The following is a 20740-nucleotide window of genomic DNA, read 5'->3' as shown; positions in this document are numbered from 1 at the left end:
GGCAATAAGGTGTAAGCTCATGACAAGGGAGATTGTCAGGTGTACTAGGGAACTATTTAATAGTACTATAACTATGGGATAGAAGCTGTCCCTGAACCTGGTAGTACGTGCTTTCAGGCTTTACTAAAGAGAGAAAGTCCAGTGTGGGAGGGATCTTTGATGATGCTGAGACAGTGAGAAGTGTGGACAGAGTCCATGGAGGGGAGGCTGGTTTCCGTGATGTGCTGAGCTGTACATTGACCACAACTCTCCGCGGTTTCTTGTGGTCACGGGCAGAGCAAATGCTTCCAGATAGGATGTTTCCTATGGTTTGCTGATAAAAATTGGTAGGGTTGATGAGGAGCACCAAATTTCCTCAGCCTCCTGAGGAAGTAGAGGTGTTGATAAGCTTTCCTGGCCATGGTGTTGGACCAGGACAGTCGGTTGGTGACATTTTGTGGCAGCAGTACATTGCAATACATTAAAACAATATCATAAGTTACAAAAATAAATAGTGCAAAAATAAAGAGGAATAATAAGATAGTATTCATGGGTTCAGGGACTGTTTAGAAAATTGATTGTGGAGGAGAAGAAGCTGTTCCTAAATCATTGAATGTGTGTCCTGAGGTTCTTCCTTCCTCATGGTAGTAATGAAAGGGGTGGTGGCGGTCTTTAATGATGGGTGCTGTTTTCTTGAGGCATCGATTTTTGAAGGTGTCCTTGATGGTGGGGAAGGTTGTGTCCGTGATGGAGCTGGCAGAATCTACAACACTCTGCAGATTTTTCTGATCCTGTGCATTGGAGCCTCCACACCAGGCTGTGATGTAACTGGTCAGAATAGTCTCCACGGTACATCTCTGGAAATCTGGAAGAGTCTTTGGTGACATAGCAAATCACTTGATGAAATAAAGCCACTGGTATGCCTTCTTTGTGATTGCATCAGCGTGTTGGACCCAGGAGAAATCCTCAGAGAAGTTGACACCAGGAAATTGAAGCTACTCACCCTTTCCACTGCTGACCTCTCAATGAGAACTGGTCTGTGCTCTCCTGACTTGACAAAGTGTCTAAGTAGGCACTTGAATCACCCATACGGGGAAGTCTATGGACCAAGTGTTAGGAGACAGGATTGAGCCAAATGGCCTGTTTCTGTGCTGTAGTACTCTGTGACACTCCATGGTCCTGTGGTTGTGAGGTAACTGGGTAAGGGTGGTAGAGGGACTTATTTTTACTTTTTCTCTCTTGAAGAAAGGTCTCTCAAAGACTCACCCTACAGAATAAACAGTGTAGCTACACCCCACCCAGACCCCTGTCCCCATGACCCCACTCCCTCCCCTTCATTCCTCCCTGCATCCTGGACTCCCCTGGCCCCTACACTCCTCCCCATCTCTGTGACACCCCCTCCCTTACACACCTTCCTATCTCCATAAATCCTCATCCCCTACACCCCTCCCTGTTTCTATGACCCCTCCAACTCTGTGACTCCCCTCTGCACCTCTCCTTATTTATCTCCTTAACCCTCCTCCTCCTCTAACAATCCCCAACAACCGCCCTTTCTCCTATCATTGCCTTTAATTCCCAAATTTTCTTTCGGTCAAACAATGAGAGGTCCGAGCCGCCCTGCGCCTTTAACTGCCCCATCCCATTTAGCGCGCGTGCGCGAGTGACTTTTTCTTTCCTGCGGGTGAGTGTCGCCGTTATGGCTGCGGGCGGCGCAGGGGCAAATGGGGGGCGACCTCAATCCAATGTCATCCTCTCGGGCTGCGCCCCCCATCCCATCTGGCAGACGTTCGCATCGCTCCGGGAACTTGATCCCACACCCATGTTTTTCCTTCTCCTTTCCTTGGTGACTTTCCATTTGCTCCTCTTGCAGGAAACCTCTCGCCCTCCCCGCCGCTTTCTCCTCCTCGGGCACGGCTCTCTGCATTAAGATGGCTTGCACCCCCGCCGCCCTGGTAAATGTCTTTCAGTTGTGTTGTGGGAGTGGGAAGGAAGCAGGGAGGGAGAAAGAGAGGAGATGACTGTCACCTCAGCAATGCAAACGGGAAAGGCGCGCAGCCGAGAGTTTCATTGAAGGCAGCGCCGTTGTTTTGCAGATACTGCATCACTATCGGAGGAAGTTACATGCTGCATTTAATGCAATTCGGGACAGTACGGGTGGTCCGTCGGTACATTGCGTTGCGGTTTTCCGCTGCATTGAGGTCGGGGAAATTGCATCCTGCGTTGAATGCAATTCGGAATCGTGACAGTCCGGAAATTCCCCGAGCATTGCAGTCAGTTGCGGTAAATGCAAACTGCTGCAGCTTGAGGATGTGTACTTCTTAAGTTGCATTTACTGCGTTGCAGCCTGTATTTAAGGCAGTTTGGGTTTATTACATTACACTCTCCCCTTTCCCCTCTCTCCGTGCTGGAGGTCAGGATGGAGCCCGGGTCTCTGGGGCTGGGACCAGCATATGGTAGTGCAGAGTATTGATAGATAGATAGATACTTTATTCATCCCCATGGGGAAATTCAACTTTTTTCCAATGTCCCATACACTTGTTGTAGCAAAACTAATTACATACAATACTTAACTCAGTAAAGAAAAAATATGATATGCATCTAAATCACTATTGGTGAGATCGGGTGGATTGGATGGGGGTTCCTTGTACACTAAGTACAAAGGGACAGCATGTGGCTAATTGGCCGTGGATGCGCGGGGGTTTGATGACAGGAGTCTTGCTGTGGTTGTACAGGGCCCTGGTGAGCACCGTGTCCGGGAACTGTTCTCCCTCCTCGAAGGACGGACCTGCCACACAGTCTGGTGGATTTTATGTCCTGAAATTTGTTTTCTAGGCAGCAGTAGAGTACAAAAGCACAATTAGCTACAAATTACAAAATAAATAGTGTAAGAAAAGAGGAATAATGAGGTAGCGTTCATGGCTACTTGTGGTGGATTGGAAGAAGCTGTTCCTGAATTGTTAAATGAGTGTCTCTTTGGGTTCCTGCACCTCCTTCCTGATGGTATTAATGAGAAGAGGGCATGATCCTGATGGTGAGGGCCCTGAGTGATGGATGCCATTGCCTTATTGCTATTGATGTCTTCAACCCTCTGTAGCCTCTTGATCACGTGTTGTAGCCTCCATAACAGGCGGTGATGCACCCAGGCAGACTGTGCATCTAGAAATTTGCTATTATTTGGTGACAAACCAAATACTTCTAATGAAGTATAGCCACTGGTGTGCTTTATTTCTTTGTGATTGCATCAATGTGTTGGACCCAGGATAGATCCTCAGATGCTGACACCCAGGAACTTGAAGCTGCTCACCCTTTCCACCGCTGACCCCTCACTGAGAGTTAGTGTGGGTTGTCCTTGCTGAAGTCCACAGTCAGTTCTTTGGAAACACAAGAGATTCTGCAGATGTTGGAAATCTTGAGCATTGCACAGAAAATGCTGGAGGAACTCGGCAGGTCAGGCAGCCTTTGTGGAGGGAAATGGACAGTTGATATTTTGAGACCCTTCACCTGGATTTGAAAGGAAGGAAGGCGAATCCAGAATAAGGTGGGGAGGGAAAGAAGCTCAAGGTGAAACTGGCTGGGTGGGTGGATGGGGGTGGGGGAGATGAAGTTAGAAGCTGGGACGTGGTATGTAAAAGAAGTAAAGTGCTGTAGAAGAAATCTAAGAGGAGAAGACAGTGAACCTTGGAAGAAAGGGAAGGAAGAGAGGACTTTTAAAGTGAACGGCAAGTCCCAGGGGAGTGTTACAGGATCTTGGGCCCAACTGGTTCATAACAACCAAGATTTCCATTGAGGCTAAACAAATTTGGTGGGTCCCTGTCAACATTTTCTAATTTTTATCGATGCATCGTGGCTTGGTACGGCACCTGCTCTGTCCACGAATGTAACAAACTGCAGAGAGTTGTGGACACGGCTCAACACAGCACAGAAACCAGCCTCCCCTCCATGGACTCTGTCCACACTTCTCACTGTCTCAGTGAAACAGCCAACAAAATCAAAGACCCCTCCCACCCCTCCTATTGAGCAGAAGATACAAAAGCCTGAAAGTGTGTACCATGAGGCTCAAGGACGGCTTCTGTCAGACTCCTGTACAACAAGATGGATGTTTGCCTTCAAAATCCTATCTCGTTTATCACCTAGCTTATAGTTTACCTGCACTGCACTTACACTTTAGAGTCAGTCACAGAGTATTTCAGCACAGAAAAAGGCCCTTCAGCCCATTGGGTCTCATTGAACTATTATTCTGCCTTGTTCTAGCTCAGTATGATCTGATCTGTATGAACAGTATGCCAGACAAACTTTGCACTGGATCTCAGTACATGTGACAATAATTAACCAATGCTGATAAAAATTGGGCCAAATGTGTGCATATACCTTTAAAAATTCCCCAGATGTGTAGTTCCAACCACCTGCACCGGGATCATACCCCTCTCATTCACATACCTATCCAAATTTCTCTTGAATTTTCAAATTGTACCCGCACCCATTACCTCACTGGCAGCTTGTTCCACTCTCACCACCCTCATGAAAAAGCTCCCTCTCGTGTTCTTGAAGCATTTCACCTTTCACCCTTAATTCATGATCTCTAGTTCTAGGCTTACCTATTCTCTTGGGGGTGGGGGGGGGAACAGCTTGCTTTTAACTTATCTACACCCCTCACAATTTTCTATACCTCTCATTTAGAGGTATATGCTCTAAGGAATAGAATCCTGACCTATTCAACTTCTCCCTCCAACTCAGGTCCTCAAGTCCTTGGAAATTGGAATAGGTGACAACAATTGCACAGTCTCAGTTGTTCTCTTGCATTTCTGATGCTCCTCAAGCACCTCATTTGTTTCTTGCTTCCAATGCCTGCTATGCACCTCCTCTTCCTCCTCCTTAACAAGAGGTTCAATATCTCTCAAAAACCAAGGTTCCCTAAACTTGTGTTCCTTACCCTGTATTCTCACAAGAGCATGCAGACTCCACTCCCAAAGTTTCACTTTTGAAAGCATCCCTTTCCCAGAGGACAACCTGTCGCGATCCACACTTGCCAGATCCTATCAAAATTGGCCTTTCTCCAATTTAGAGTCTCAACCCTCAGACCAGACCTATCCTTTCCCAGAATTATCTTGAACCCTATGGCATTGTGATGGCTGGATACACAAGCTAAGGAAACTTGGAGCTGAACTGTTATTCTGCCTGATACCATAGCCCTCCACAGTCGAGACTTCGCGTGTGTTCAAGGCAGAGATGGATGGCTTCTTGATTGGTGGTGGGGATGAGGTGGGAGAGGGGTTGAAAGAGAAATCATCCATGATTGAATGAAGGAACCATCTGGATAGCAAAAGTAGCCTAATTTTGGTCTCGTATCTCATGGGTTAACAGTGTTGTGTCTGAACGCAGTAGCAGATTACGTTACACAGGCAGATGTGAATCTCTGCAGAGTGTTAATGTTAGTTTTGCTTACACACTGACAGGTTGATGAAGTAAGGATTTGCAAATATTATTTTGTAAGTGTGAACTATTTTGAGAAAAGCCCCAAGCAAGATTTAGTTCCTCATTTCAACATGATCTTTATCGTCAGGATCAGGGTTATTACTGACATGGATGAAATTAATTTTGCAGCAGCGGTACAGTGTCAGATATAAAATCACTATAAATCACAAAAATAAATAAATAAACAAACAATAAGGTAGTGTTCATGGGTTTGTGAACTTTCCAGAAATTTGATGGTGGAAGCAATTGTTCTGAAATCATTGAATGTGGGTCTTTGAACGCATGTCGTGAATGTGTTCTCCCAACTTCCCCTTCCTGCAATGCACAATCTGTTCCTTGGTCTTTGATGACGTTAATTGCAAGGTTATTGCAACACCACACAACCAGCCGATCTTTGTTGCGTAATTTATAGTTGCCAGCAGGTAGCATTGCTTAATCACAAAGTAATTCTAGGGTAGTAGGGAAAGAGTGACATACAGTACTGGTACGGGTTGCTCTGTCACAGAACACCAGGGTACAGTACCGGTGGGGGACGGGTCTGTCGCTGTGTAACACCGGGGTACGGTACCGGTGGGGACGGGTCTGTCACTGTGTAACACCGGGGGTACCGTACTGGTGGAGATGGGTCTGTCACTGTGTAACACCGGGGTACGGTACCGGTGGGGACGGGTCTGTCACTGTCTAACACCGGGGTACGGTACCGGTGGGGACGGGTCTGTCACTGTGTAACACCGGGGTACGGTACCGGAGGGGACGGGTCTGTCACTGTGTAACACCGGGGTACGGTACCGGTGGGGACGGGTCTGTCACTGTGTAACACCGGGGTACGGTACCGGTGGGGACGGGTCTGTCACTGTATAACACCGGGGTACGGTACCGGTGGGGACGGGTCTGTCGCTGTGTAACACCGGGGTACGGTACCGGTGGGGACGGGTCTGTCGCTGTGTAACACCGGGGTACGGTACCGGTGGGGACGGGTCTGTCGCTGTGTAACACCGGGGTACGGTACCGTTGGAGACGGGTCTGTCGCTGTGTGACACCGGGGTACGGTACCGGTGGGGACGGGTCAGTCACTGTCTAACACTGGGGTACGGTACCGGTGGGGACGGGTCAGTCACTGTGTGACACCGGGGTACGGTACCAGTGGGTACGGGTCAGTCACTGTCTAACACTGGGGTACGGTACCGGTGGGGACGGGTCAGTCACTGTGTGACACCGGGGTACGGTACCGGTGGGGACGGGTCTGTCACTGTGTGACACCGGGGTACGGTACAGGTGGGGACGGGTCTGTCACTGTATAATACTGGGGTACGGTACCGGTGGGGACGGGTCTGCCGCTGTGTAACACCGGGGTACGGTACAGGTGGGGACGGGTCTGTCACTGTATAATACTGGGGTACGGTACCGGTGGGGACGGGTCTGTCGCTGTGTAACACCGGGGTACGGTACCGGTGGGGACGGGTCTGTCGCTGTGTAACACCGGGGTACGGTACCGGTGGGGACGGGTCAGTCGCTGTGTAACACCGGGGTACGGTACCGGTGGGGACGGGTCAGTCGCTGTGTAACACCGGGGTACGGTACCGGTGGGGACGGGTCTGTCGCTGTGTAACACCGGGGTACGGTACCGGTGGGGACGGGTCTGTCGCTGTGTAACACCGGGGTACGGTACCGGTGGGGACGGGTCTGTCGCTGTGTGACACCGGGGTACGGTACCGTTGGAGACGGGTCTGTCGCTGTGTAACACCGGGGTACGGTACCGGTGGGGACGGGTCTGTCGCTGTGTGACACCGGGGTACGGTACCGGTGGAGACGGGTCTGTCGCTGTGTGACACCGGGGTACGGTACCGGTGGGGACGGGTCTGTCGCTGTGTAACACCGGGGTACGGTACCGGTGGAGACGGGTCTGTCACTGTGTGACACCGGGGTACGGTACCGGTGGGGACGGGTCTGTCGCTGTGTAACACCGGGGTACGGTACCGGTGGAGACGGGTCTGTCACTGTGTAACACCGGGGTACGGTACCGGTGGGGACGGGTCTGTCGCTGTGTAACACCGGGGTACGGTACCGGTGGGGACGGGTCTGTCGCTGTGTAACACCGGGGTACGGTACAGGTGGGGACGGGTCTGTCACTGTGTAACACCGGGGGACGGTACCGGTGGGGACGGGTCTGTCGCTGTGTAACACCGGGGTACGGTACCGGTGGGGACGGGTCAGTCACTGTGTAACGCCGGGGTACGGTACCGGTGGGGATGGGTCTGTCACTGTGTAACACCGGGGTACGGTACAGGTGGGGATGGGTCTGTCACTGTATAATACTGGGGTACGGTACCGGTGGGGACGGGTCTGCCGCTGTGTAACACCGGGGTACGGTACCGGTGGGGATGGGTCTATCGCTGTGTAACACCGGGGTACGGTACCGGTGGGGACGGGTCAGTCGCTGTGTAACACCGGGGTACGGTACCGGTGGGGACGGGTCAGTCGCTGTGTAACACCGGGGTACGGTACCGGTGGGGACGGGTCTGTCGCTGTGTAACACCGGGGTACGGTACCGGTGGGTCGGGTCTGTCGCTGTGTAACACCGGGGTACGGTACCGGTGGGGACGGGTCTGTCGCTGTGTAACACCGGGGTACGGTACCGGTGGAGACGGGTCTGTCACTGTGTAACACCGGGGTACGGTACAGGTGGGGACGGGTCTGTCACTGTATAATACTGGGGTACGGTACCGGTGGGGACGGGTCTGTCGCTGTGTAACACCGGGGTACGGTACCGGTCGGGACGGGTCTGTCACTGTGTGACACCGGGGTACGGTACCGGTGGGGACGGGTCTGTCGCTGTGTGACACCAGGGTACGGTACCGGTGGGGACGGGTCAGTCGCTGTGTAACACCGGGGTACGGTACCGGTGGGGACGGGTCTGTCGCTGTGTAACACCGGGGTACGGTACCGGTGGGGACGGGTCTGTCGCTGTGTAACACCGGGGTACGGTACCGGTGGAGACGGGTCTGTCGCTGTGTAACACCGGGGTACGGTACCGGTGGGGACGGGTCTTTCGCTGTGTGACACCGGGGTACGGTACCGGTGGGGACGGGTCTGTCGCTGTGTAACACCGGGGTACGGTACCGGTGGAGACGGGTCTGTCACTGTGTGACACCGGGGTACGGTACCGGTGGGGACGGGTCTGTCGCTGTGTAACACCGGGGTACGGTACCGGTGGAGACGGGTCTGTCACTGTTTGACACCGGGGTACGGTACCGGTGGGGACGGGTCTGTCACTGTATAACACCGGGGTACGGTACCGGTGGGGACGGGTCTGTCACTGTGTGACACCGGGGTACGGTACCGGTGGGGACGGGTCTGTCGCTGTGTAACACCGGGGTACGGTACCGGTGGAGACGGGTCTGTCGCTGTGTAACACCGGGGTACGGTACCGGTGGGGACGGGTCTGTCGCTGTGTAACACCGGGGTACGGGTCTGTCGCTGTGTAACACCAGGATACGGTACAGGTGGGGACGGGTCTGTCACTGTGTAACACCGGGGTACGGTACCGGTGGGGACGAGTCTGTCACTGTGTAACACCGGGGGACGGTACCGGTGGGGACGGGTCTGTCACTGTCTAACACTGGGGTACGGTACCGGTGGGGACGGGTCAGTCACTGTGTGACACCGGGGTACGGTACAGGTGGGGACGGGTCTGTCACTGTATAATACCGGGGTACGGTACCGGTGGGGACGGGTCTGTCGCTGTGTAACACCGGGGTACGGTACCGGTGGGGACGGGTCTGTCGCTGTGTAACAACGGGGTACGGTACCGGTGGGGACGGGTCTGTTGCTGTGTAACACCGGGGTACGGTACCGGTGGGGACGGGTCTGTCGCTGTGTAACACCGGGGTTCGGTACAGGTGGGGACGGGTCTGTCGCTGTGTAACACCGGGGTTCGGTACAGTTGGGGACGGGTCTGTCGCTGTGTAACACCGGGGTACGGGTCTGTCGCTGTGTAACACCGGGGTACGGTACCGGTGGGGATGGGTCTGTCACTGTGTAACGCCGGGGTACGGTACCGGTGGGGACAGGTCTGTCACTGTGTAACACCGGGGTACGGTACCGGTGGAGATGGGTCTGTCACTGTGTAACACCGGGGTACGGTACCGGTGGGGACGGGTCTGTCGCTGTGTAACACCGGGGTACGGTACCGGTGGGGACGGGTCTGTCGCTGTGAAACACCGGGGTACGGTACCGGTGGGGACGGGTCTGTCGCTGTGTAACACCGGGGTACGGTACCGGTGGGGACGGGTCTGTCACTGTGTAACACCGGGGGTACCGTACTGGTGGAGATGGTTCTGTTACTGTGTAACACCGGGGTACGGTACAGGTGGGGACGGGTCTGTCACTGTGTAACACCGTGGTACGGGTCTGTCGCTGTGTAACACCGGGATACGGTACAGGTGGGGACGGGTCTGTCACTGTGTAACACCGGGGTACGGGTCTGTCACTGTGTAACACCGGGGTACGGGTCTGTCGCTGTGTAACACCGGGGTACGGTACCGGTGGAGACGGGTCTGTCGCTGTGTAACACCGGGGTACGGTACCGGTGGGGACGGGTCTGTCGCTGTGTAACGCCGGGGTACGGTACCGGTGGGGACGGGTCTGTCACTGTGTAACACCGGGGGACGGTACCGGTGGGGACGGGTCTGTCGCTGTGTAACACCGGGGTACGGTACCGGTGGGGACGGGTCTGTCGCTGTGTGACACCGGGGTACGGTACCGGTGGGGACGGGTCTGTCGCTGTGTAACACCGGGGTACGGTACCGGTGGAGACGGATCTGTCACTGTGTGACACCGGGGTACGGTACCGGTGGGGACGGGTCGGTCACTGTGTAACACCGGGGTACGGTACCGGTGGGGACGGGTCGGTCACTGTGTAACACCGGGGTACGGTACCGGTGGGGACGGGTCTGTCACTGTGTAACGCCGGGGTACGGTACCGGTGGGGACGGGTCGGTCGCTGTGTAACGCCGGGGTACGGTACCGGTGGGGACGGGTCGGTCGCTGTGTAACGCCGGGGTACGGTACCGGTGGGGACGGGTCTGTCGCTGTGTAACGCCGGGGTACGGTACCGGTGGGGACGGGTCTGTCGCTGTGTAACGCCGGGGGTACGGTGCCGGTGGGGACGGGTCTGTCGCTGTGTGACGCCGGGGTACGGTGCCGGTGGGGACGGGTCTGTCGCTGTGTGACACCGGGGTACGGTACCGGTGGGGACGGGTCTGTCGCTGTGTGACACCGGGGTACGGTACCGGTGGGGACGGGTCTGTCACTGTGTGACACCGGGGTACGGTACCGGTGGGGACGGGTCTGTCACTGTGTAACACCGGGGTACGGTACCGGTGGGGACGGGTCTGTCACTGTGTGACACCGGGGTACGGTACAGGTGGGGACGGGTCTGTCACTGTGTAACACCGGGGTACGGTACCGGTGGGGACGGGTCTGTCACTGTGTAACACCGGGGTACGGTACAGGTGGGGACGGGTCTGTCACTGTATAACACCGGGGTACGGTACCGGTGGGGACGGGTCTGTCGCTGTGTAACACCGGGGGTACCGTACCGGTGGGGACGGGTCTGTCACTGTATAACACCGGGGTACGGTACCGGTGGGGATGGGTCTGTCACTGTGTAACACCGGGGTACGGTACCGGTGTGGACGGGTCTGTCGCTGTCTAACACCGGGGTACGGTACCGGAGTGGACGGGTCTGTCGCTGTATAACACCGGGGTACGGTACCGGTGTGGACGGGTCTGTCACTGTATAACACCGGCGTACGGTACCGGTCGGGACGGGTCTATCACTGTCTAACACCGGGGTACGGTACCGGTGGGGACGGGTCTGTCACTCTATAACACCGGGGTACGGTACCGGTGGGGACGGGTCAGTCACTGTGTGACACCGGGGTACGGTACCGGTGGGGACGGGTCTGTCGCTGTGTAACGCCGGGGTACGGTACCGGTGGGGACAGGTCTGTCGCTGTATAACACCGGGGTACGGTACCGGTGTGACGGGTCAGTCACTGTATAACACCGGGGTACGGTACCGGTGGGGACAGGTCTGTCGCTGTATAACACCGGGGTACGGTACCGGTGGGGATGGGTCTGTCACTGTGTAACACCGGAGTACGGTACCGGTGGGGACGGGTCTGTCACTGTATAACACCGGGGTACGGTACCGGTGGGCAAAGAATCGTGGGATCTCTTCTGGGGGAGGAATGACTTGCTCAAAAGTGACAGGTTGCACCTGAACCAATATTCTCGTGGGTAAGTTTGTTAGAGCTGTTTGGGAGGGTTTAAACTGTTTTAGTGATGGGTGGAAACCAGAGTGAAGGGACTCAGGATAGGAAGGATGGTTTAAAATAAAGCAAAGATAGTGTGCAGTCAGACTGTCAGAAAGGGCAAGCAGATGATAGGACAAAATTGCAGCCAGCACGTGAATATCAGTGTATCAGGGATGCAGAATCAGAAAGGGTAGCAATTACGGTACTCAAGGTGTTGTATCTCAATGCGCGGAGTAGAAGAAATAAGGTGGATGATCTTGTTGCACTTTTACAGATTGTCAGGTCTGATGTTGTGGTCATCACTGAATCGTGGTTGAAGGATGGTTGTGGTTGGGAGCTGAATGCACAAGGTTACACGTTGTATCGGAGGGATAGGAAGGTAGGCAGAGGGGGTGGTGTGACTCTGCTGGTAAAGAATGGCATCAAATCAGTAGAAAGATGTGACATAGGATCGGAAGATGTTGAATCCTTGGGGGTTGAGTTAAACTGCGAGGGTAAAATGACCCCGATGGCAGTTTTATACAGGCCTCCCAACAGTGGCTGGGATGTGGACCACAGATCACAACAGGACATAGAAAAGGTGTGTCAAAAGGGCAATCATCATGGGAGAACTCAACATGCAGGTCAATTGGGAAAATCAGGTTGGTAATGGATCGGAAATGAGCAAATTTGTTGAATGCCCAAGAGCTGGCTTTTTTGAGCAGTTTGTCATTGAGCCGCTTCGGGGATTAACTATACTGGATTGGGTGTTATGTAATGAACCAGAGAGGTCCCTTAGGAGCCAGAAATCAGGTTGGTAATGGATCGGAAATGAGGAAATGGTGATTTAGATGCATATCATATATATTTTTATTTTTTTTTACTGAGTCAAGTATTGTATGTAATTAGTTCTGCTACAACAAGTGTATGGGACATTGGAAAAAAAGTTGAATTTCCCCATGGGGATGAATAAAGTATCTATCTATCTATCTATCTAAATGCCCGTGAGATGGCTTTTTAGAGCAGTTTGTCATTGAGCTTACTGGGGGAATCAGCTATACTGGATCGGGTGTTACGTAATGAACCGGAGGCGATCAGAGAGCTTAAGGTGAAAGAACCCTTAGAAGTAGTGATCACAATATGAATGAGTTCAACTTGAAATTCGATCGGAAGAGGGTAAAGTCTGACGTAGCAGTATTTCAGTGGAGTAAAGGAAATTACAGTGGGATGAGAGAGGAGTTGGCCAAAATAAATTGGAAGGAGATGCTGGCAGGGATGACAGCAGAGCAGCAATGGTGTGTGTTTCTGGGGAAAATGAGGAAGGTGCAGGATAGATGTATTCCAAAAACAAAGAAATACTCAAATGGCAAAATAGTACAACCGCGGCTGACAAGGGAAGTCAACGTTAATGTAAAAGCAAAAGAGAGGGCATACAACAAAGCAAAAATTAGCGGGAAGATAGAGGATTGGGAAGCTTTAAAAACCTACATAGAGCAACTAGAAGAATCATTAGGAGGGAAAAGATGAAATATGATAGTAAGGTAGTAAACAATATTAATGTGATTAGAAAACTCTACTTCAAATATATAAAAATTAAAGAAAGATGAGAGTGGATATAGGACCCCTAGAAAATGAGGCCGGAGAAGTAACAGGGGACAAGGAGATGGCAGATGAACTAAGTGAGTATTTTGCATCAGTCTTCACTGTGGAAGACACCAGCAGTGTGCCAGGTGTTGAAGGGCGAGGGAGGAGAAGTGAGTGCAGTTACTATTACAAGGGAGAAGGTGCTCAAAAAGCTGAAAGACCTAAAGGTATATAAGTCACCCAGACCAGATGAACTGCACCCTAGGGTTCTGAAAGAGGAAGTGATAAAGATTGTGGAGGCATTAATAATGATCCTTCAAAAATCATTGGACTCTGGCATGCTGCCAGATGACTGGATAATTGCAAATGTCACTCCACTCTCTAAGAAAGGAGGGAGGCAGCAGAAAGGAAATTATTGACCAGTTAGTCTGACCTCAGTGGTTGGGAAGGTGTTGGAGTCAATTGTTAAGGATGAGGTTATGAAGCCCTAGGTGACAAAGTCACCATGGTTTCCTTGGAAAATCTTGACTGACAAACCTGTTGGAATTCCTTGAGATTATAAGTAGGATAGATAAAGGGGATGCAGTGGATGTTATATATTTGGACTTTCAGAAGGTCTTTGACAAGGTGCCACACATGAGGCTGCTTACCAAGTTAAGACCCATGGTATTACAGGAAAACTACCAGCATGGTTAGAGCATTGGCTGATTGGTAGGAGGCAGTGAGTGGGAATAAAAGGATCCTTTTCTGGTTGACTGCCAGTGACTTGTGTTCCGCAGGGGTTGGTGTTGGGACCACTCCTTTTTATGCTGTGTATCAATGATTTTGATGATGGAATATACGGCTTTGTTACCAAGTTTGCAGATGATACAAAGATTGGTGGAGGGGCAGGTAGTGTTGAGGCAACAGGAAGGCTACAGATTAGGAGAATGGGCAAGAAAGTGGTAAATAATAGTGTTGGAAAATGCATGGTCATGCACTATGGTAGAAGAAATAAATGTGCAGACTATTGTCTAAATGGGGAGAAAATCCAAAACTCTGAGATGCAAAGGAACTTGGGGAGTCCTGGTGCAGAACACCCTAAAGGTTAACCTGCAGATGAGTCGGTGGTGAGGAAGGCAAATGCAATGTTAGCACACATTTCAAGAGGTCTAGAATACAAGAGCAGGGATGTGATGCTGAGGCTTTATAAGGCATCGGTGAGGCCTCACCTTGAGTACTGTGAACAGTTTTGGGCTCCTCATCTTAGAAATGATGTGCTGGCGTTGGAGAGGGTCCAGAGGAGGTTCACAAGGATTTTGGAAGTGAAAGGTTTGATAGCTCTGGGTCTGTACTCGCTGGAATTTAGAAGGATGAGCAGAAATCTCATTGAAACCTTTTGAATGTTGAAAGGCCTCGACAGAATAGATGTGGAAAGGTTGTTTCCCATAGTGGGGGAGTCTAGATCAAGAGGGCACAGCCTCAGGATAGAGCGACATCCATTTAAAACAGAGATGCAAAGAAATTTCTTTAGTCAGAGGGTGGTGAATTTCTGGAATTTGTGACCACAGGCAGCTGTGGAGGCCAACACGTTGGGTATATTTAAGGCGGAGATTGATTGGCCACGGACTCAAAGGTTAAGGGGAGAAGGCCAGGGAGTGAGGCTGAGGAGGGGTTACAAAGGATCAGCCATGATTGAAGCAAATTCAATGGGCCAAATGGCCTAATTCTGCTCCTATGTCTTATGGTCCTCCAATGCTGGTGGAACCAAACTGCATCTAAAATCCAACAGAACACCATCCCCACCTCACCTCCTTCTGAAGATCCAACTGACCCTTTATCCTCAGCCAGGTAAATGTCCTTTGGCCAAACCCATACCTCCTGCTCACCAGGAGCCGTAGGACTTCTCAAGTACATAAGCAGAGGCCAAAAACACAAGGATAGTGTGTGGATCCGTTCTTTTGGATTCATGAAATGCATGGAGAGGGGGAGCTTGCTCTCCATATTGTAGTGCCTTGGCTTGTAGACAGCTAGGACACAACATCCATGGGCAACCTCAACCAACAGAGGGCCTCAGGTTTATTATTGTCATGTGTACTGTGATACAGTGAAAAGCTTGTCTTTCATACTGTTCATTCAGATCAGATCATCACACAGTGCACTGAGGCAGTACAGGGTAAAACAATAACAGAATGCAGAATAAAGCGTCACAGTCACAGAGAGAGTGCAGAGGAAAGAAGGTGTTAGGGCTGTGATGAGGTAGACTGAGGTCAAGAGTCCATTTTGTACTTGATTGTAACAGCAGGGTAGAAGCTATTCTTGAGCCTGGTGGGACATCCTTTTAGGTTTTTGTATCTTCTGCCCGATGGGAGAGGGGAGAAGGGAGAATGTCTGGGGTGGGAGGGGTCTTTGATTATTCTGGCTGCTTTACTGAGACAGTGAGAAGTGTAGACAGAGTCCATGGAGGGGAGGCTGGTTTCTGTGATGTGCTGAGCTGTGTCCACAACTCTCCGCAGTTTCATATGGTCACAGGCAGGGCAGACAGTTGTGATGCATTAGGATAGGATGCTTTCTGTAGTGCATCATTAATGTTGGTGAGGGTGGATCGGAGTAATAAGAGTGCATAAAATAAAATGTTCTCCTGTTGCAGATTCGTTCTGGCTCCAGGCTGCTGTACCGTCCGGTCTGTGCGTCATTCCAGTCGAGATTGGAGTCTCATCCCCATTGGGTAAGACAGGCGTGACTCTACCCCCACCTTGCATTCTCAGTTCCACACACTATCCTTGTGTTTTTGGCCTCTGCTTATGTACTTGAGAAGTCCTACGGCTTCTGGTGAGCAGGAGGTATGGGTTTGGCCAAAGGACATTTATCTGGCTGAGGATAAAGGGTCAGTTGGATCTTCAGAAGGAGATGAGGTGGGGATGGTGTTCTGTTGGATTTTTAGTTGAGGGGGGCACAAGAGTGGACCTTTCACCCACCCTGTTGGCTACTCTGACCCTTTCCTTGAGGATGGTGAAGGTTTAACAGACTGCATCGTCAAAAACATCCCTCTCCCTTCCTCTCCCTTATATATCCCCCTCCCACCCTCCCTCCATGGATCCTGTCCCCTTCCTCCCCCCCCCTTTTATATCCCATCCTTTTCATCCTCTCCCTTGCCCTCCTTCTCTTTACTCCTCTCACCCTCTCAATTACCACCCTGTCTTTTTACACCCTCTTCCTTCCTGTCCCCTTCCTGTTATTTCTTCCCCTCTCTGTCCCTCCTATCTGTTGTAGCAGAGTTTTAACACTTTACTTAAAATAAAAGACAGAGACTCTGTGGGCTCAGTTCGCAGCGAGAACCTTTATTGTCGTGATGATCACGGAGAGCCAACCCTCACGGTTGGAGAGACTGACTCTGACCAGACGCTTATGCGAGTTGACCTTTTATACAGAGAGATAGATAGCTTATCATACAGAGAGGTCATTATATCTCATGCTATGTCTAGTCTGCAGTTTTAACTGGACCAAGCTGTGCTTAGCCTTGAAGCAGGAACTCAGGCTGCAGTTGACAACTAATCTAAATATGTTGCAGTTCTTGTAAGACCATTGCTCTTCAGAAGTGAGGTGTTAACAGACTTGACAGCAAATCAAGTGCTACAAAGGGCTTTTAGCAGTCATCAAAGAGGAGCGGCAAAATGCAGTATTTTCACCACCACACTATCCCACTCTATTTTTATTCTATCTCGCTCTTTGCATATTTCCCCTCTTCTATTGCTCATCACTTTATTCCTATGTCTCTCTCCCTCTATGCCACCTCCCTCCTCTATCCCACTTTATCCTTCCCTTTATTCTACCTCACTCCCTCCCTATCTCTTTCTCACTCTCCATTTCCCCTTCTTCATTCCTCTATCCCTTCCCTCCCCTCCTTTTATCCCATTTTTTATTTCTCCACATTCTCTCTCTTTTCTTATTCCCCACTCTCCCTCCTCCTTGTTTTCCTTCCTCTTTCTCTCCCCCATCCCACTCTGTCTCTGCCTTTATTCTATCTTACCCCCTTCCATCTCTATCTCCTCTTTACTTCTCTCTCCCTCCTTTTATTCCTCCCCTTTCCCTCGCTTTACTCCTTTCACCCTGCCTCCATTTATTGACCCTCTTCATCTGCCCTCCTGGTATTTCCCTCCAGCTCCAGCCCCAGCCCCATGTGACCCTACGGCCATTCCAGACCAGCGCCCTGACCTGTGACATCGACACTGCGGCAAAGTTCATCGGTGCTGGAGCGGCCACAGTGGGAGTAGCGGGATCAGGAGCCGGAATTGGCACCGTCTTTGGCAGCCTTATCATTGGATATGCCAGGTATGTTCCCAAGTGGTGTGATACACTGTGATATTAGGGGACCAGTACTGAACACATTACTCCCAAGTGTAGTCTGACTAGAGTTTTGTAGAGCTGCAACATCACCACACAGCTCTTGAACTCAATACCCAACTAATAAGGGCCAACGCACCACGGCCCTTCTAAACCATCCTATCACCTTGCACTGCAACTCAGTACACAAGTGCAATTGCAAAGAAAGGACAATAGCACCTCTATTTCCTGAGGAGTTTGTGAAGATTTGGCACAACATTGTAAACTTTGACAAACTTCTATAGATGTGTAGTGGAAAGTATATTGACTGGCTGCATCACAGTCTGGTATGGAAACATCAGTGCCCTTGAACAGAAAATTCTGCACAAAGTAGTGGATACGGCCCAGTCCATGATGGGTAAAGCCCCCCCCCCCCCATTGAGCACATCTGCATGAAACGCTGTCACAGGAAAGCAGCACCCATCATCAGGGATCCCCACCACCCAGGCCATGCTCTTTCTCACTGCTGCCGTCAGGTAGAAGGTACAGGAGCCTCAGGACTCACACCACCAGGTTCAGGAACAGTTATTACCCCACCCAACCATCAGGCTCTTGAACCAAAGGGAATAACTTCACTTGCCCCATCATAATCAGTGGACTCTCAAGAACTCTTCATTTGACATTATCAATATTTGTTGATTTATTTATTATTATTTTTTGTAGTTGCGCAGTTTGTTGACTTTTGCTCACCACTCGTCCGTCCTGTTGAGTGCAGTCTTCCAATGATTCTGTTAAAGTATTGGATTTATTGAGTATGCCCACAAGATAACAAATCTCATGGTTGTATATGATGACATATACTGTATGAACTTTGATAATAAATTTACTTTCAACTTAGATCTTCCAAAGTGAATTACTTAACACATTTCATGGAAAGGAAAATGACAATTCCACACTCTAATCCCACACTTGGTGTCTGTCCTCAGGAACCCTTCCCTGAAGCAGCAGCTGTTCTCCTATGCCATTCTGGGCTTCGCTCTCTCCGAGGCAATGGGACTCTTCTGCCTAATGGTAGCGTTCCTCATTTTGTTTGCCATGTGAGTGACAGATTATCCGGAGTCCAGCCTGATCGTCCATGGGGACGCCTCTCTCCCCTACCTGCCTGTAATCTCAGGGATGGCGTGCTTGGTTTTGGAACGTGGGTGAAAGATCGAAAAGAAAAGTAAATCAATAAATGTTCCTTTTGAGTAACAGGTGCTCTTTGTCTCAGTTTTTCAGATCATAAGACATAGGAGCAGAATCAGAAAATTTGGCCATCACGTCATGGCTGATTTATTATCCCACTCAACCACATTCTCCAGCTTTCTTATAACCTCTTACACCCTTACTAATCAGGAACCAATCAAACTCAACTTTCAATGCACCCAATAACTGGGCCTCTGCTGTTTTCACTGACCACCGATTTGAATGCACCTGATAACTTACAAAACAGGCACGTCCGAATCGTTTGGTAAATAATGAATGAAAAAAGGGGACAGGAACTGTGCACGGTGCTCCCGGTGTGGGTCTGACCCAGGGATGGGGAGATGGGAATTGTAAATGGTGCTCCCGGTGTGGGTCTGACCCAGGGATGGGGAGATGGGAACTGTGCACGGTGCTCCCGGTGTGGGTCTGACCCAGGGATCAGGAGATGGGAATTGTAAATGGTGCTTCTGGTGTGGGTCTGACCCAGGAATGGGGAGACGGGAACTGCGTACGGTGCTCCCAGTGTGGGTCTGACCCAGGGATAGGGAGACGGGAACTGTGCGTAGTGTGACCTGTGGAACTGTCCTCTGCAGAGTTCTGGAGTTGCGGTTGAAAAAATACTGGTTGAGCAAGTGTTAACCTTCTACACCTCTCCCCTTCCCTCTGCGTCATTCTTTTCATTGTGAGTTGGTTAGGGGGAAGTGAGATTACTGAATTCTCTGTCAGAAGAAGAAGAAGTTATTAGAGCCCTCAGGAAATCTGAAATGTGATCTTGAACTGAATGTGGAACTGAAAGTCAGGTGGCAGGATTGTGTCACGTTATTGCCCAGACCCTGATCTGTCAATCATCTCATCGTTACCTGCCGCTTCCCAGTAGTGCTGCGCTCCCTCCTCACTGCCCCTCCCACAGCGTGACACTGCCTCCTCACTACCCTTCTCACCACACCTGCTGCGGTGCTCCTGCCACACTGCCCGTCAATCAACACGGTGCTCCATCCTCATCGTCTCTCCACAACGTGGTACCGCCCTTCCTGCAGTGCTGCGCTCCCTCCTCATCGTCCATCCCACAGTCCGACACTCGTTCTTCCTCCAGCAGCACTCCTCTCTCACCACCACCTCCAACGTTGTGCTTCCTTGGTTTGCGGGCTTCTGTGGGAGGGGCAGATTCTACTCTCTCACTCTCTCTCTCTCCCCCCTTTCTCTGTCTCTGTTGCTGTCTTTCTGCCTCTCTCTCTCTCTCTCTCTCTCTCTCTCTCTCTCTCACACACATACTCTCTTTTGCTTTCTCTGGATGCCAGTTCTGAGGTTACTAAAGAGGCACATTTGTGTTATCTGTGGTTAAATTTGGCCACCTTCCTCTTTGATCACGCAGCCACTATGAGGAAGGAAGTGATGAGTGAGAGATTAGTCTATGCACTCCACATCCACCACATTACCTCTCCACTGTCTACAGGTCCGGAGTGTGATGGAACACTTCCCAGTTGCCTGGGTGGAGTTAGTGTATGTACTCCACATCCACCACATTACCTCTCCACTGTCTACAGGTCAGGAGTGTGATGGAACACTTCCCAGTTGCCCGGGTGGAGTTAGTGCATGTACTCCACATCCACCACATTACCTCCCCACTGTCTACAGGTCAGGAGTGTGATGGAACACTCCCTACTTGCCTGGGATGAGTGCGACTATAACAAGTATCGATAATCTTTATACTGCTGGGACAAAGCATCCCATTCGATCAGAACCCAATTCTACCTCCCCCCTGAACACCCCCCTCCCTCCACCACTGACACACAGTAAATGCGATGCGCACCGTCTACAAATCACACTGCAGACTCTCGCCCGGGCGACTCCAAAACCCC

The 20740-nt window shown here is 51.2% G+C and overlaps 1 protein-coding gene across 1 annotated transcript; it reads left to right on the top strand.

Annotated features, from left to right (window-relative positions):
• Positions 1 to 1607: 1607 nt before the first annotated feature.
• On the top strand, positions 1608 to 18887 carry LOC140741267 (uncharacterized). Its single transcript, XM_073071262.1, has 5 exons — positions 1608 to 1660; positions 1850 to 1931; positions 15964 to 16041; positions 17476 to 17645; positions 18623 to 18887. Exons 2-5 carry the CDS (start codon positions 1908 to 1910, stop codon positions 18735 to 18737), a joined length of 387 nt encoding a protein of 128 aa, XP_072927363.1. The 5' UTR covers positions 1608 to 1660; positions 1850 to 1907; the 3' UTR covers positions 18738 to 18887.
• Positions 18888 to 20740: the final 1853 nt, after the last annotated feature.

Source organism: Hemitrygon akajei, chromosome 18 (assembly GCF_048418815.1).
Source record: "Hemitrygon akajei chromosome 18, sHemAka1.3, whole genome shotgun sequence".
Lineage (NCBI taxonomy): Eukaryota > Metazoa > Chordata > Chondrichthyes > Myliobatiformes > Dasyatidae > Hemitrygon > Hemitrygon akajei.
Note: the sequence above shows the minus strand (reverse complement) of the source record. Positions and strands in the feature narration are given on the sequence as shown.

Coding starts and splice junctions, on each gene's coding strand:
- LOC140741267 (XM_073071262.1), top strand. CDS start 1,908: ATGGCTTGCACCCCCGCCGCCCTG. Junction 1,932..15,963: donor CTTGCACCCCCGCCGCCCTG/GTAAATGTCTTT, acceptor CTCCTGTTGCAG/ATTCGTTCTGGCTCCAGGCT. Junction 17,646..18,622: donor CTTATCATTGGATATGCCAG/GTATGTTCCCAA, acceptor GTCTGTCCTCAG/GAACCCTTCCCTGAAGCAGC.